At 54.9% G+C, this 16,470-nt stretch overlaps 1 protein-coding gene across 1 annotated transcript in view; it reads left to right on the top strand.

Moving 5' to 3' along the window:
• Positions 1-2,095: 2,095 nt before the first annotated feature.
• TET3 (tet methylcytosine dioxygenase 3) overlaps positions 2,096-16,470 on the top strand; it is a 98,881-nt gene continuing 84,506 nt past the window's right edge. Inside the window, exons 1-2 of the mRNA XM_088026452.1 lie at positions 2,096-2,214; positions 3,065-3,781. Of these exons, the coding sequence (XP_087882578.1) occupies positions 3,479-3,781 (303 nt within the window). The 5' untranslated portion in view covers positions 2,096-2,214; positions 3,065-3,478. The remainder of the gene's footprint in view (positions 2,215-3,064; positions 3,782-16,470) is intronic.

The following is a 16,470-nucleotide window of genomic DNA, read 5'->3' as shown; positions in this document are numbered from 1 at the left end:
TCTGGAACCCAGAATTTGCTGTCCCTAAGCCACCTGCTTCGCCCCATTGTCACGCTATCTGGAGATTGTGTAACAAATAGGGAAATGCTTATGGCATAATGGTAAGTGAAAAGAAGGCAAGCAAATTGTGTAATCAGAGTGCGTACAACCATGTTATTAAAAAAAAAAGGAACTAATCTACAAATAGAAAAGGCTAGAAGGAAATATACACATGGCTAAATGTGGTTCTATTTGGGTGATGTTTGTCTTCGAATTCTCTGTATGTTTTACATTTTCTTTTATATAATTTTTATTAAAATAAAATTATTTAAAACATTAAACATTTATTACATTGACAACAATTTCAAGTCCACAACCTGTTCTCATATTTGGTTGAAAATTACACTAAGTATCTCCTCTCAGTTCTAGACTTACTTCCCTGAACAGAAACTCTTTAGTCCTCTCACACACCAAGGTAGGAAGTAAGTATTGCAGCCATGTTCCCCACCCACCCACAGCTGACAACCTGACCACTGGCGCACGCTGTCAAAAAAAGGCCTGCGAGGAGGGAAGTTCCAGGCAGAACCCCGGCTTCTCCTGCCGCCTAGGGCTTTCTGGACAGCGCTACTTGAGATCAGTTACTTTTTTTGTTTCTTCTAAATAGCCGGCCGAATGCTCTTTTTCCAGTTCTGGCTGAGTTGTTAGCTTCAGCCGGGCGGGGATGCCTGCCAGGTACCTGGCTCCCTGAGCACCGCCCAAACTGGTCAGGCCAGTCCGCCCCAAGGTTGTTTCTGCCAGGACTTGCCCGCGCGCGAGCGTGTGTATGTGTGTGTGTGTGTGTGTGTGTGTACGTGTGTGTGTTAGAGACCCACCCTTCTCCCCAGCAACCCAGGTAGGTGGAAGGCAGCTGCGGACACCAGCCTGGCAGTCAGGCCAGATGGGTGGAGCTGAATTAATCTAACCTGGAATTTCAATTTGGCCTGCACAACAGGTGAGGGAAAAAAAAAGCAGCAGAGAGAACGGGCAGTTGGGCAACTTGGAAATATTCTTGTGCCTTGCTCCTTGTCCTCTGTCTGGAAAATAGCCCAGGGTGACTTTTCAAAGTGTGTGCACCCGCTAATGGGGCTTGGTTGCGCCACGGCCCCGTCGGAGGTTCTCTGAGCCCCTCCTGAACGCTGTCCTCCTCCGTTACCCTCCGCGACGCGCCCGTTCCCCCTCCTCCGGGAGGCAGGGCGGGGGTATCGGATTAGTCTTTGTTTTCGACGCGAAAGAGCCGAGCGCGGCGCGGGGGAGGCTCGCGATGGCAGGGCGCTGGGGTCCGCCTGAGTACGGCGCTCGGCCGTGACCCCTGCGAGGGTGCCCCGCAGCCGGCCCGCAGCCTCTGTCCCCGGGTACCCCCTCCTTGCCGGCCAGGCTGACTCGGTACGCAAACGCGCGATGTCCCCCATTGTCCTGCCTCGGAATGAGCGAGCGGCAGCCGGGAGAGGGGGGTCAGTCAGGCCCAGAGCTCAGGGCTCCCGGGGGTCCGGGGCCGTCCCAGACCGCTCGGGCCCGTAGGGAGCGGCAGGAAGTGGGGACACCGGGGCCGGCTCGGCCAAGGGCCTAGGCTGGGAGGTCCGCGTGCCCCACCCCGCGCGGCCCGCCTCGCCCGCCCGGGCTGCAGAAGCGCCGGAGGGCGGGGGCCGCTAGCCCGAAGGGGGCAGCCGGGTCCTGGGAGGGCCGACGCGGGGGCGGGGAGGTGCTGCAGGTGCAAAGGCGCGGCGGCCGAGCCGGGCCCTGCCGCCACCCGCTCGCGGGCTGTCCGCTCCGTCCCCTCCCCCTCCGCGGGAACAACCACCCCCCCCATTCAAGCAGCCCCGGGCCGGGCGAAGGAGGCGGCGGGGCCGGCGAGGCCGGCGGGGCCGGCGGGGCTCGGCGGGGCCGCACGTGCGCGCCCTCCCGGGCGGGGGAGTCCCCGGGCGAGCACGTGCCGCGGCGCGCGGGGGGCGGGGAGTCCCGCGGACGCCTTCATTGCTGCTGCTGCTGCCGCCGCGGCCGCCGCTGCCTCTTCCTTCCTCCTGCGCCGTCCCCTCCTCGGCCCGGGCGGGGGGCTCCGCGCGCCGAGCTCGGCCCGGCCAGGCGCTCCGTGAGGCGGGCGCCCCAGGCGGCGGCGGCGGCCGCGACGGTGGTGGCGGCGGCAGCGCGGGCCGGGAAACTTTGCCCCTTTGTGCGCTCCGCCCCGGAGGCGGCGGGCAGGTCGGTGCAGTCGGTGCCTTTCCGGCTCCGGGGTGGGGGAGGGGCGGCGGGGAGGCGTTGGGGGGGGGCCCGGCCCGGGGAGGGGGGAGGAGGAGACGGCCCGGGGGCCAGCCGGGGGGGCTGCTACTTTGTTGCGGGGGACGGGGCGGGGGTGCTACGGGTCACAGTGTAGCGGAGCCGGGCGGGGGCGGCGGGGCGGGGCGGGGGCTGCGGAGCCGCCAGAGCCGAGCGGCCGAGGCCCCAGAACAAAGGAGCCCGAACGGCGGCGCGCGCGCGGCCCGGCCCGAGCTGGAGCGCGCCCCCCCTCCCCGCGCCCCCTCGGCGGAGCGGGCCGCCCTCCCCCGTCTGGCCGGCGGGCGGGAGGGGGGGGCGCGGCAGGGCGGCCGGCGCGGGCTACCCCGGGCGCGCCCCCGTCCAGGCCGCTTCCGTGCCGGGGGCGCTCGGGCAGCCCCGCCGAGTGAAGCTCTCAGCAAACTTTATTTTGAAAGCTCTGCTCCCTCGGGGAGGGCCCAGCGACCTCCAGTGAGGGGTGTGTGTGGGAATTTTGGTGAAACTCTCCCAAGCCCGTGGGGGTGGGGCAGAGGACAACTTTCTTAGAAATCTCACCTTGATCACCCCTTTAAATTCGTCGGGCAGGTTCCCTTAGCACCCCCATCGGGCGCTAGGCCTCCTCCCGCAGGCGGGGAGCGGGTGCTGGTGCGCCCCTGCCAGAGGTTCTGGGCAGGACTTTGTTTGAGCAAGCCCTTTCTCTTCCCCCATTTTCTCTTTTTCCAGAAGCAGGAAGAGGTAACATGTGAAAGTTGTCCCTGAGCCTCGAGTGATGCGCTTCCCCTTTCTGTCTCTGTTTTAGGCAGCGCTGCCTCCTCCATCATCCTGCCCCCGGAGGACAAGTACCAGGAGAAACTCCTCACCCTGCCCAGCCCCCACCACAGACCCACCTGCTCACCTCATGCCTGGGTCCAGGGTGGGTGAGGGTGAAGAACCCACCCAGCCAAGATGATCCTTTCTCTGGGGACCGCTGCTGGTGTCTTGTCCCAGATCCTGGGCCCCAGCAGATGGGAGAGTGGCCCCCAACTGAGCCCTATCAGACTGCTGCAGAGGAGGTGAAGAGGCGCCTATCCTGGAGACTGGAGCTACTTGCCTTCACCCTTGTGCACTCTCGACTGTTTTAGGAAAGAAGGACCTGGTGGGGGCCTTGACAGGCAGGCGGGAAGCTGGACCGTGGCTCTCCTCCGGCACCTATGCCCCTACCTCTGGCAGCATCATGAGCCAGTTTCAGGTGCCCCTGGCAGTCCAGCCGGACCTGCCAGGCCTTTATGACTTCCCTCAGGGCCAGGTGATGGTAGGGGGTTTCCAGGGGCCTGGGCTCCCCATGGCTGGGAGCGAACCCCAACTTCGAGGGGGTGGAGATGGGCGAAAGAAACGAAAACGGTGTGGTACCTGTGAGCCCTGTCGGCGGCTGGAAAACTGTGGGGCCTGCACCAGCTGCACCAACCGCCGCACGCACCAGATCTGCAAGCTGCGAAAGTGTGAGGTGCTGAAGAAGAAAGTGGGGTTTCTCAAGGAGGTAAGCTGGCCCTTGCTTGGCCGCCCTGCCCTTTCCACGAAGCTGATGTACTCTCAGGGTCTTGTCAGATGCTGTTGGGCCCGTTCTTCCATTCTCATCCTTTCAGTCTAACTTTGAATGGGGCCATGGGTCGGAGCCGGCTTGCTCTCCTTTGCCGAGCTGACAGTTGGTAAGAGAGAAACCGGGTAGCAGGGTTCTCTGGCTAGCACTCTCATCTCCGATGTTTGCATTTGATGCATCCAGCCTTATTTCTAGAAGTTTTTTGTCCTGTGTGAAGCCTCAGATGTACTTCCAGGTCACACCAATGCTTGGGTGACGTGGGGGAGTGATGGTGTCAAGTAAGGGGTGGAGATTGAGGGATTTGGAAAGATTTGGGGTGACAGGGTGGTTTTATGCTGCCCTGATGGAATGGGATGTGTCTTTTCCTAAGCCTTTCCTTGGGCACCATCATTCTTCTCAGAAAGACAGCAGGAGTGCCAGTTGGAACTGGGAGTTTGATGACAACCCACGATTTGGGTTCGCCTACTGGACTGAGGTACTTCTGGAGGTCAAAGGCTTTTCTTTATCTCTTGTATTCTCAGGACCTGGCTCAGTTCCTTGACATGTAGTTGGCACTCAGAGACTAGCTGAATGGATGAATGAATGAATGATGTGCTTTCGAGACACTGTCAAGCCCAGGAAAGAGTACTCCCTTTATTTGGAATAGGGGGATGGAGGCAGGAAAGGAGGAGCGGGGATGAGATGAAAGGGGGAAGTGGAGAGGTAGTGACCCTGCACTGGCTATCTTTCCCTTCTATTCTGGTGGCGGGCTGCCAGCACGAGGTTGGTGGCAGCCTGGATAGCGGAGAGTTGGCAGAAGTAGGGACGAGCAAAGCTGAGCAGCTCGGGAGGAGCGTGTAGCAGCTGAGGTCGCTGCAGGCAGCGGAACTGGCGCTGGACAGAGCCGGCGGCCTGCGCGGTCTGCGGGGCTCCTCCGCTCTGCCACTGATTTGTCCAAGGGCTCAGACGCCTCGGGCCCCCTCTCCGGGCCTGTCTTCTCCCCGGGGAAATGGAGGGGTTGTGCTTGATGGCCTTTGAAGCCCTTTCCAGCTGGGCTGGGAGCCGCTGTGCTTCTGAGGGCTAGGGCACCTGTGGCTTCCATGGGCTGGCGGCTGGCGCTCAGGATTTCTCTGACCGCTGAGCGCCCAGCTGTGCCGTGAGCTTGGTGGGGCTGTGGTCCCGTGGCTGGGAAGAAAGCTCCAAGTGTTGGGGGCAGGGAAGTGGGTGTTGGTGGGATGTTTTTTGCTCCTTTTCACCTTCTCTTGTCCACTCCCTGTGGAAGCGGCATGTCATGGCCCAGGACCACAGACTGTGCTCTATTTCCCGGGTCTCTGGTTAAAGCAGGCAGCTCCCCACCCCTGCCTGGGAGACAGTGTCCAGCCCCTGTATGTTGCTGGTGTTGTGGGGAGTTGGCATCCTGCTGGCCCAGGGCCCTGTGGGTCATTTCTGAAAGTGGGGAGAAGAGCAGGGGTAGGCTTCACTCCTGGGCATGAGATTGGTGTTTTGGTGTAAGGAAGACCTGCTCAGTCTACTTTTAAAGCTTGGTTCCATTGCTTGCTTCCTTCAGATGTTCACCAGCCCCTCCCCCCCCACTGCCTCCCACCCCTTATGTTTCACTCCACTTCTCCCGTGATCAAAACCGAGGAGTAGGGGGGTTGATCTTTCTGAGCTGAATGTTCCTGGAACCAGCGGCCCTGGTGAGCCGTGTTTGAGCTTTTCTTAGAGCGGCACCAGTGTAGCATACCTGAGTGAAAGGGGCAGAGAGTGAGGCCAGGGTCCTGTCATCCTTGGGCATAAGCTGCCGGCCTGGGTTGCTTGGTGATCATGGGTAAGATACAGGGATCTGGCTTGGCTGAGGCTTAGAGACAGCCCTGCTGAGAGATCTGTGTCCCTGGGGACGTCGCCATGGCCAGCTGTCCCTCTAGGCCCCCAGGGTCTATGGCTGGTGGCCCGAGGTGTCCCAGGACAGAAGGTCTGCATACTGGCGTGTAGACCAAAGCTGGCCTACAACAGAGTTCTCCCAGTTTCTAGAGAAACAATGGAAAGGGGACAATGGAGTGAGCTAACTTTTTTTGACCTGTTTTAAGGATAGGTCCTTTCTATTTGATGTTCAAAAGGTGCTTTCTTTTACCAAATGAAGGTGCTGGGAGAAAGTAGATCTATTTTTTTTAAGTCTTTACTTGGTAAAATACAAGATGGTAACTACTAGCTCTAGATCTACGACTTTCTTTTTTTATCGGTTTGTGAAAGCTGAAAGCATGGGAACCACTGTCCAGGCCACGCTGCATTTAATGAACACATCTCTCGTGCCGTCACGGAGCTGAGAAATGCCCTGAGAGGCTCTGCTTGAGTGATGGAGCCCGAGAGCCAGCCCAGCATTTACCAGCCCCAGGGCCACTGCTGGGACCTTACACATTAGATCTGAGCAGCCTTGTAGCAGAGGGAATGTGTCCTGGGATTGGGGAGGTTGGGAAAGGGGGAGACATGTTACTGGCATCTGAGGGTGGTTTTTGGTTTGGGCTCAGGAATAGAACTCTGGAGTTGGGCCCTGATTCTTCAGGTGGGGCAAGACGCAGCATCCAGGAGTCTCTTGAGAACCATTCCACCTCCTTGTATCCCTCCCTGGCATTTCTTTTTCTAGGCACCTTTTCCTTCTACCCATCTCCACCTCCCCCTGCCTCCTTTGAGCTGTCTGCTGACAGCTGCCTTGTATCATTCTGTAAGGGGGGAATGTTATCTTGGGTTTCCCATCTTTCTTCCCTGCTCCTCACTCTTTTTTGCTGTGTGTGTGTGTGTGTGTGTGTGTGTAGGGGGAGGTGCCATGGAGCCCCTTCACTCAGAGAAGAAGTTCAGCGTTTTAAGACTAGCAATAGCTCGCAGGGACGGGCCCTCCCACCAGCGCCAGGTGACTGCCTCTCTGGGACTGAAAGTGAGGCCATCCACCTTGACGTGGTTCATTCCTGGACTGTGGTCTTCCTTCCTAATGGCAGGAAGGATTTAGATCCTAGGTTGATGTCTGAAGCTGTTAGTCTTCACATTCTTTTTACCTGAGTGGTGACTTGTAGCATAACGAAGATGCCTAATTAGAAAAGTAGGGTTTGGTGGGTGTGGAGACAAAGTAGGCCTCAGACCCCAAAGCAAGTACTGTACTGCTTACTGTCTTGAGCATTGGTTTCTCTTTCTCTCGTTTTCTCCTTTTTTTTTTTTTTTTTAAGTAGGCTCCATGCCTAGCATGGAGCCCAATGCAGGGCTTGAACTCAAAACTCTGAGATCAAGATCTGAGTTGAGATCAAGAGTCGACACTTAACTGACTGAGCCACCCAGTTTCTCATTTGTCAGATGGAGCATCCATTTCTCATTTGTCAGATGGAGTGACCCTTCTCTGCGGGGTTGTTGTGAGGATTAATGGAGATTAAAATATGCATAATGTCTGGCACATAGTAGGTAATCAATAGACAGTGACACAACAGTCCTAGAACACCTAGAGAAGATGCCTGGGAGTGAACCCCATCTCTGAGTGATGGCAGTGGGTGAAAGACACGGAGATAGCGTGGTATCTTCATGCATAAACAATTGCGTATTAGTCTCTGAGTTGTAATTGTAGAGATATATAATACAAATTAAATGTTTATCTCAAGACATCTTGTAGCTTGCTCACAGAAGAACCATGGAGCCAGGCAAAAGGAGGGAGGAATTTGCAGCCTCCCTGCTAGGGGAGGAGGCTAGACACCCAGGGGTCAGGCACTGCTGAGGTCTTGGTCCTGACTGAGAAGTTGCTCGTGGGTGAAGGCAGTAAACACCTGATAGGCAGGGTAGGAGAATAAGTCTTAATGGAAAAAAACAAACAAACCCTGCTTAGAGAAACATACGTGTAAGGTGGGAAGCTTGACTGAGAACATTGTGGGTGAAAAATGAAGAGAAATGGGAATATATATATATATATAGTGTGAGAACACTGTCTAGCCCTCAGCCAAGTGGATTCAGTGGCTCTCTCTGCCAGTTTTGAGACAAGATACCTCAGAATTGGGGATCCCTCCACAGTATCAGAATACCTATGAATTCTTGCTTCGCCTGTCGGTAGTTCTGTGTTTCTGAAGACAGAGGTTGTGAGGCGGGGTGCTTTCAGGCTGGCGCCGGTTTGCACCAGCGAAGGGAGAATTGGTAAAAGAGAGGTGATCAGATCCTTCATAGAGGAAGGAACCCCATCTTAGCGTTTGGGAAGCCAGAGTGAAGGCTGGGCAAGAACAGGCATTTGCCACAGAATTTAGAAATTGTTTTTCAAAAGCAAACAGTTTTTAACCCCATGGCCACAGACTCTAAAAGGGAAGTTAGCAGGAGGGATAGGATTGCTCTCTAAAAGGAAATGCTGACAGTACAGCCCTGAATGGTGCCCCAAGGAGGAAGGTGGTGGGACTCAGGGAGAACTGAGCCATCTGTGTGGCTACATGAGCTGCTGTTCAGTGAGCGCAGATGGTGGAAGGCCACGCTCCGTATGTGGAAAGGGACTGCGTGTCGCTGAAGGCAGATTCAGGAGTGGCCTGACCCCTGAAGAGGAGTGTCAGGAAGTCCAGCGGCCAGAATGTGCTGAGGCTGGTGGAAAATACTCAAGACAATAAATGTCTTTTATGTATTCCCAGGGCAAGAATGAGAAGGAAGAGTAGGCTTACAACTTTGGGCGCATAACGGGGGACAGAGAACAGCCCCTGGGGCCCTGTGCTGTTGGGAGGTGTGAACTTGGGGAAGACCCCAGCGCGTGTGCTTAGGAAAGGAGGGCCCGTCAGCTGCCTACACCTGAGCGTGAGCCCTTCGCTCGCTATGGTATGGAACCCCGTCACCCATGCTCGCAGAGTGACAATCTTTATGCAGTTATGGTGGTTGAAAGAGGGCTAAAAGACCGGAGACAGGCAAAAAGTCCCAATTTTTCAGAGAGATTTTGGAAATTTTAAGCACATAAGCTTGACATCAGTTTTCCATCTCTTTAGAGGAGGTTGTTAAAAAGGTAGTTTGTGAGACTAGAAAGGCAAGTGGTGAGCTCTGGTGAGGGGGGTGGTCCTTGTAACTCTTTATAAAGCAGCCCAGCCAAATGAATAGATCTGGATTTCTGCAAATAAATGATGGCATCTCCTGCAGCTTCTTGGACAGATCAGAGGGCCAGCTTTTTATTTAAAGTCATCCTGAAGAGAGGCCACTGGTATAACTGCCTGGTTCAATCTTTTTATCAACCGTGTGGATCAGGGATTCCACATTGCGATCCCCTGGGTTCCACTCCCAGGGATTCTGATTTAATTGGTCTGTGGTGAACCCAATTGGGCTGGGGCACCCCAGGTATATCTAATGTGTAGCTAGGGTGGAAATTCTCTGATGCAGATGAGAGACTGAGGTGATGAGTGCCGACCTGGGCTCTTCTAGTGCAGGTTGCTTGCTAGCCGTGAGTCTCAGAGTATCTGAATGGTTCATGACCATGCATCCTTCTTGCCTATCCGCGGACCAGCAGCATCGGCATTACCTGGGAGCTTGTTAGAACTGCAGAATCTTGGGCCCTACCTAGGACGTACTGAATCAGAATCTGTACTTCAACCAGATTCCCAGGTGATTTGTATGTCCATGAGAGTGTGAAGAGCTGATCTACAGCACTTGTGTGACTGAGAAAAGGGGGTGGAGCTTGGAGAAGGGGACAGAAGTAAGTCTGGATGAACAGGTAGAGAACTCCAGTTGCCAACAAGAATAAGGAAGATGACCCAATCCATTTCTTTTCTTTTCTTTCTTTTTTTAAGATTTATTTATTTATTTTAGAGAGCATGCATGTGCATGCACATACACAGGGTTGGGGGAGGGACAGAGGGAGAAGGAAAGAAGCTTCGGCAGACTCCGAGCTGAGCGTGGAGCCCCACGGACACGGGGCTCGATCTCACAACCCTGAGATCACAACCCGAGTAGAAACCAAGAGTCAGACGCTTCACCAGTTGAGCTACTCAGGCGGCCCCACCCCAACCCATTTCTTTACCCTGCAGGTCAGGGAGACATAACCTCTTGAGATTTGCTTCAGGTTTATTCTTGTTCTTCTGGAGCCCATTAGCTTCTAGTCTAGTGAGTTATCGATAAAACCTCTTAAGAACTTGTGGAACTTGTGTGTGTGTTTTGAGAGTAGTCAGGAAAGGGCTCCCAGAAGATGTCTGCTGGTAAAGTAGCCTGACTCAGGATCTTGGAGCCCATGAGAGTAGTAATTGGTGGTGGTTGTGAAGAGGAGGGGTATGTGTTTGTAGAACCTTGGGTCTTATGGGAGGGTTTGGAGACTTATGGAGGGGAAGGCATGTGTACCGTCTTCCTAAGTTGTAGGTAGGGAGTAGGTGTGTCAGATCTGTGGGTGGGGTGGGGTGGTGATGGTGGTGGTGCAAGTATTAAGCTGAATGATAGAACAAGGGGCTAAGGAGATTGGGGTGGTCTGGAGTAGTGGGCCCCAGCCAAACTTGATGGAATTTAATCAGTAAATCCAGAGTCTTGTACTTGTTTAAAAAAAGAAAAACTAATGCACAAGTAAGGAACCCTGGTTTCCTAGCAAGTAGGAAGAGCTGAAACTCTTAAAAGGGTTGTTGACAGCCTATCTCGAGATCTGTCAGAATGGTCACATGCAGGATAATTGAAGGAAACAGGGCTGTTCAACTTGGAAGTGAAGAATGCTAAGATGAGTCTTATGTGAAAGAGGGAGTCAGTTTCTATGTGTAGAGAAGTGTGCAGAACTTTTAGTAGTGGGTGGAAGTTATAAGCAGGGAGATTGAACCTATGTTAGAAAAAAGAATCGTCTAGGGGTGCCTGGCTGGCTCAGTCGGTGAGCATGCGACTCTTGATCTCGGGATTGTGAGTTCAAGCCCCACTTTGGGTGTAAAGCTTACTTTAAAAGAAAAAAATAATTGTCTAGCATTTACAGCTGTTCCAAAAATGAAGAGCCAGCCCTGAGAGGGAGTGTGTCTCCTGTGCCTGCACATGTCTGGGGAGAGGCTGGGTGTTGACTGGTAGGGACATTAGGAGGACATCCTCTATCAGGTGGGGGCTTCCACGCTTGGTGTCTTCTGCTGAGACTGTAAAGTATAACATCAGGTCTGTTTTCATATTACTTAGACAATTACATTGCAGAAGAAACGTCTCTCTTAGGCCATAAAAGTTTTTGGTCAAGTTCTAGATGATCTTAGACCTAGACCTAATCTCAGACCTATGTTGGAATAGAATCTGTGAATTTTCTGAAAATTTCTGCCAAATGATAGGTGAAGGTGCAGGGGTGTGTTTTCTCAGGGGAGAGGGCCCATGGTCTTCAGCAGATTCTCAGTAGTATTCACGGCCTCCCCAAATTTAAGAAATGTTTTCTATCTGAGCTGTCCAGTATGGTAGCCATTAGCCCTGTGTGGCTGTTTAAGTTTAAATTAATTAAAATGAAATAAAACCAAATTCAGTACCTCAGTTGCACCAGCTACCTTTCAGTTGCTCAGTATCCAGATGTGGCCAGTGCCTTGTGTATGGGACAGTGCAGATAGAGAACGTTTCCATTACTATGAAAAGTTCTGTTGAATATGGAACTGCCCTGTGTGGTCTCTGAACCCTCACTGAAACCTGTATCTGGGTTGGGGAAATAGTTGTTTCTGTTGGCTGCTGTCAGAAGAATATTTTGGACTGGGATCCCTGTCCCCACCCCACCCCCAAGGTAAGCGGGGAGGGGTGTGGAGGGTGCTGGTGCTTTCCTAGGCTCTAACACACCCTGAAGCTCCTTGCCTCCCCTTGAAGGCATGGGCTGTGTTTTAATTACCTGCTATGGGGAAGGAATAAGGACAGGAATGAGGCCTGACTCCCCCCCCAAAGGCTGTCTCTGAAGCTCGCTAGGGGGAAGTGGCCTCTCCCACCCCCAGTCTTGACCAGCAGCCTTCGTGAGCCTTGCCTGTGTTTGCATCTAGCCGTGTTGTCTACTCTTTGCCTTGGGCCTCTCATTCTGGAGAAGGCATTGTGGGGACCGACTGGTTGAAAGACCACATCAGGGGTCTCAGGAGTTGTCACTAACCCCGTCCCCATCACTTCTTCACAGCTCCCTTGTGGATCGAAGGCGGGATGCTCAGGAAGAGAGGCACCCCTTCATCTCCCTTGAGCCCTACTTGGGCCTGGCCAGGCGCTCCTGGGGGAGTCGCTGGGGGCTGCAGGGGGCCTCTACCTGAGGGTGGCCGTGCAGGGTAGAGGCTGCTGCCACCTGCGGTGGACACACCCTCTGGGGCCTTGTCTCCTGTCGTTTGCGTAAGAAATCCGGTAACCTAAGTTTTTCTTAGTCTTTGAGGGAGAAGAGAAAGCTGGCAGCCCAGTTGTGGGGTGCCTGGCTGGCCTGCAGGTGACCGCAGGTCTGGGGGTTGCTTGCTGGCTCTTCCTCCACCACCGGCTCTGACCCTGAAGCTCCCAGTCCAGTGTGCCCCACCTGCGCACTCCCAGCCGGGGAGCCTGCGGACAGAGGGTCTACCTGCCGCTGCTGGCAGGGCAGCACCTTGGGATCCTCCAAACGGAAGGGGAGTTGCACACGGAGTGGCTCGCTCTTGTCTCATCTTTTCCTCTATGGGTTGCTCTGCTCTTTAAGGGTATGCATCCATGCCCCCAGCAAGATGTGGGGCATTGGGAAGTCCTGGTGCTAGGACGAGGAAGAGAGGCACATTCCCTGAATGTTTCTTTGGTGCCAGGACGGCAGCGTCCTTGGTGCTGGGGGAGGGCTTTGGCTTCAGTGTCCCTGAGCAGGACGTCATCTGCTTTGACTTGGAGACCTGCGAGTCGCCTTCCCAGCCTCATTCAGCGAATCTCGCCTGGGACTGGCTGTGCGCAAGGCGCGCTCCGAGCCTCAGCGGCGGGGAAAGCGGAGGCGGCGCTTACTCGGTCCTTAATGAGCTCGCAGTCTGGGGAGGGAGACGAGCGTGGAAACAAATAATTACAGTACAGTCTGTCAGGGCTGTAAGGGAGGGACGCCTCGAGGGCAGAGACCAGCCTTACTCACCATTGGGCCCAGTGGGGAAGGGAGAGGACATGTTCTGAGAGTTTCAGTGTAGCCATAGGTGAAGGTCATGAGGGGGCTTCCAGGAGGAAGGGGGCATCTCCCCTGAGTCTGAAGTGTGTGGAGATGCTTCTTGAACGCTCAGGGCTGGTGGCAGGGTGTGGAAGGATGCGAACAGACTGCAGGGGGCCACCCGAGGGTATTCCCAGATCCTCCAGGTGGTGGGGAAGACGCTTTGTGTGAATTGCTCTTGGAAGTTTTCCCTGGGCGCTGTCCCCAGGTTTCTAAACCACTCAGCATTCCTGTCCCACTTCTCAATGACCTCTTAAGGTCCCGTGTTGTTTGCTTGGATCCTGGGACATTTGGTGGCCCAAGGCTGTTGAATTTGGGGTGGGGAAGTAGACTGGAAGACTTTCTCACTAGCTTTGAGGACAGCATGCGGGGTATGGGCAGAGCTCCATCCCCTGCGCACTAGCCTGGGGGTCCCAGGTGCATTCTGTTGGTGAGTTCGGAAGCAGGCGGGCCAGCCGAGTTGTTGGCAGGCTCTGACTACATTCCCTCGGACATTGCTGGGTGCCTGGGTTTAGTCCATCTTCGCTGCGTCTCCAGGAGAAGCACCTTTTCTCCTCCTCCTCCTCCTCCTCCTCCTCCTCCTCCTCCTCCTCCTCCTCCTTCTCCTTGTGATTGCTGTTGACACAGACTTCCGCTGCCAAAGCTAATTGTGAGGCCTGATCAGTGAATGAAGGCAAAGGCAGTTCCCATGACAACCGCAAAGAGTTTCAAATATAGGGGATGATGTGTGTGATGGGCTGCAATTACTTGGGTGGAAATTGATGCGTGGACACCGGGGACTTCAAACATAGGCTCTGAAGGTGGAGGGGGTATTGGGTTTCTTTGGCAGGATCCTTTGTGTGATGGAGAGGGAAGGAGAGGAAGGTATGACTTCTCCCACAGTTGATTTCAGGTGCCTTCCGTGTGTGGTATGTTGGGCAAAACCCTGCAGGGGCTTTGGGAATGCACGACTCCAGCCATTCTGGTGGGGGAGGCAGGATACCCAGACAGACAAATAGCAGTACCGAGTGTCAGATGAGAAACGTTAGAAGTACTGTCAGCTGACAGAGGACTGGGGTAACCCTAGAAGGCTTCCTGGAGGAATCGGGTCTTGAGCTGAGCTTTAAAGTAAAGCTTTGTGGGGAGTGACCTCATTCAGGACACAGCTGTGCCGGAGAAGAGAAGTTTATCTCTGCCAACGCTAGAAGAGGTAGGTTGATACGAAAATCCTAGAACTACACAGAGCAGCCCGACTGTATCAGTGCAAGTGAGGGGGTGGCAAGAGCCCTGCTCAGTCATCAACCTTAGGCAAGGTGCTTAGTCTCCCTGTAAATGGATTTCTGTATCTGTAGAATGGGTGTGAATAATTCCTATTTCACTGGTTTGTTTTGAGGATTAAATAAGATATGCTACGCCATGCTCCAAGTGTGGGGCCCTACATGGGGGTTGATGTTTGGTTGATGTTCCTGCACATGCTCCTGAATCTATGTCTGGATGTGTCCCCATCCCCTAGTCTTTGTATATCTGTCTGGTTTCTGGCCTGTGGGTACCCATGTTACTGAGGTTCTCAGTGTTGGGGTAATTTGTGTGTTCTGAGAGTGAGTGAATCCATCTGCCTCTCCTCAGTGGGGATGGCTGTGGCCCTATTCCTCTTTTGGGAGTATGGTGGGACTGGGGTCATGACAGAAAGTGGGGAGGGGCCCCTCAGCCCCCAGGGGTCACAAGTACCTCTGGGTCAGTCACTGAGAAGTCCAAAATGTTGAAAGAGAGGCCAGTAGAGATGGGAGAGGGTTGGTTGTGGGGCGTGGACAGTGTCTCTGCTAGGAGCATGTACCTCTGTGACTCCTTGGAGCCCTGACATTCCAGGTTCCTCAGGAAAGGGCAGGAGGCCCGTGTGGGACAGAGACGGGGGCAGGTAGACTGCCCTGGGGACCATAGGCTCTGGTGAGCCAGGACCTGTGTGGGTAGGGTAAGACTGAATTAGCAGTGGAGTTCCGGAGGGGGGGGGGGTCAGACAGTCAGGGTGGCTTCTGCAGGCTGTGGAGGAAGACGTGCTGGTTGAACGAGGCTAAGGCTCAGCTGTAGTTCAGTTCGAACAGGTCTGCCCTCTCCAGAGAGCAGGTGTCCCTCTGATCCTTGGGGACCTCAAAGAGAAGGTCAATCAGGAGAGTGGCCTCCATATTTCAGTGCCCAACCCCCTGCCTTTCCACCCTCCTTGCCTAGAAACTTAGCACAGCCTAGTCAAGTGGGGAAGACGGGGGGGGGGGGGGGGGGGGCGCCCACATGGGGAAGACCGCCGTGTAAATAAATAACTGTGCCTGGTTGTGACCGGTGCTCTGGGAGAGGCTGTGAGCTGCGCTGTGAGGCCCCGGAGGAGCGGGGGATGCCCGTGGGGGCTAGAGGAGCTGGGAGAGCAGCAGAGGGAGGGAACAGGCGGAGGAAGCCTAGCACCGGGCGGGGGGAGGGGAATCCAGTCAAGGAGCAGCTTCCCAAAGTCTCTGAGGCATGAAAAACGTTACTATTCTCAGACCCATAGCTTGAAGGGAAGTGGTTAGGTTCAAATGACCCTATCCCTTTTTGCATTTCCCTGGGGTTGGCAGAGAGCGAGGGGGGTGAGAGAACTGGAATGAACAAGGCCTAGATTGGAATTCTAGCTCACTCCTCACCAGCTGTGTGTTGCTGGGCAAGTGACTTAACATCTCTCGTCCGCTTCCCCATGAGAGGCAAGGTTGTGTGTGGAGTAAGTCAGACGCTCAGTCAGATGCTTCTACAGCGTAACTGGCACAGGGCCTGGGACGCAGCAGGGGCTTGATAAACTGTGGCAGCCGCAGCGGCAACAGTGTTAACTGTTACTGTCCAAGCAGTGGGGGGGGGGGGGGGGGCGGCAGGGGTGCTGGGGACCAGAGTAAAGAGGGGACTTCTCTTGGCCTGGCCAAGGTAAGAGCTTTGGGGGTGCAGAAGCCGTTTCCCATCTTGAGCCATGGTGTAGGACCCTGCTCCTTGCCTTGCCTTGTTGCCTACCCTGGAGAGGAGCCAGCAGGGCTGCCCTTTGTCCCCAGGGGTGAGGCAGGTGTGGGCCCTAGTGCTTCTTGGAGTCTCCTCACCAGAGGCCAAGGCAGCTCCTCCCATTCTGAGTATTAGCTTGGGACCCCGTGGAGGGGGCAGCAACTGGGCAGGTCACTGAAACAGAGGCTCCCACACATCCTAACCAGTTCTACCAGTTACCTCTCCTCTGTGGCCTCAGCACCTTCATCTGTGAGATGAGAAGTAGCACATGGTGAGCTCCCCCTCGAAATTCAGAGTGATGGTGGCTTGCTCTGCTCGGTCATGTGGCAGGCGCCATGCTACCTTTCTTTGTAGAATACTCCTGACTGCGCAGGGCTTAGCTGGTGTTTGTAGTTCCATTCTACAGAAGAGCCAAGTGAGGCTAAGAGAGGTAAAGTAACATGACCATGGTGCTGCGGCTGGCTGGTGATGGAGCCAGAAACTCAACCAGACGTGCAAGCACCAGAGTCTGTGGCTGTCCCTTTCCAAGGAGGTAGAAACTTCGGGGGTATTCAGCTACAGGGAGGGGATAGGGTGCAGCAGGGTG

The sequence above is a fragment of the Eumetopias jubatus genome, unplaced genomic scaffold, assembly GCF_037043125.1.
Source record: "Eumetopias jubatus isolate StellerSeaLion01/CBP00866 unplaced genomic scaffold, mEumJub1_p1.0 scaffold_9, whole genome shotgun sequence".
NCBI classification, from domain to species: domain Eukaryota; kingdom Metazoa; phylum Chordata; class Mammalia; order Carnivora; family Otariidae; genus Eumetopias; species Eumetopias jubatus.
The sequence above is the reverse complement of the archived record's forward strand: the minus strand, read 5'-3'. Positions and strand labels throughout refer to the sequence as shown.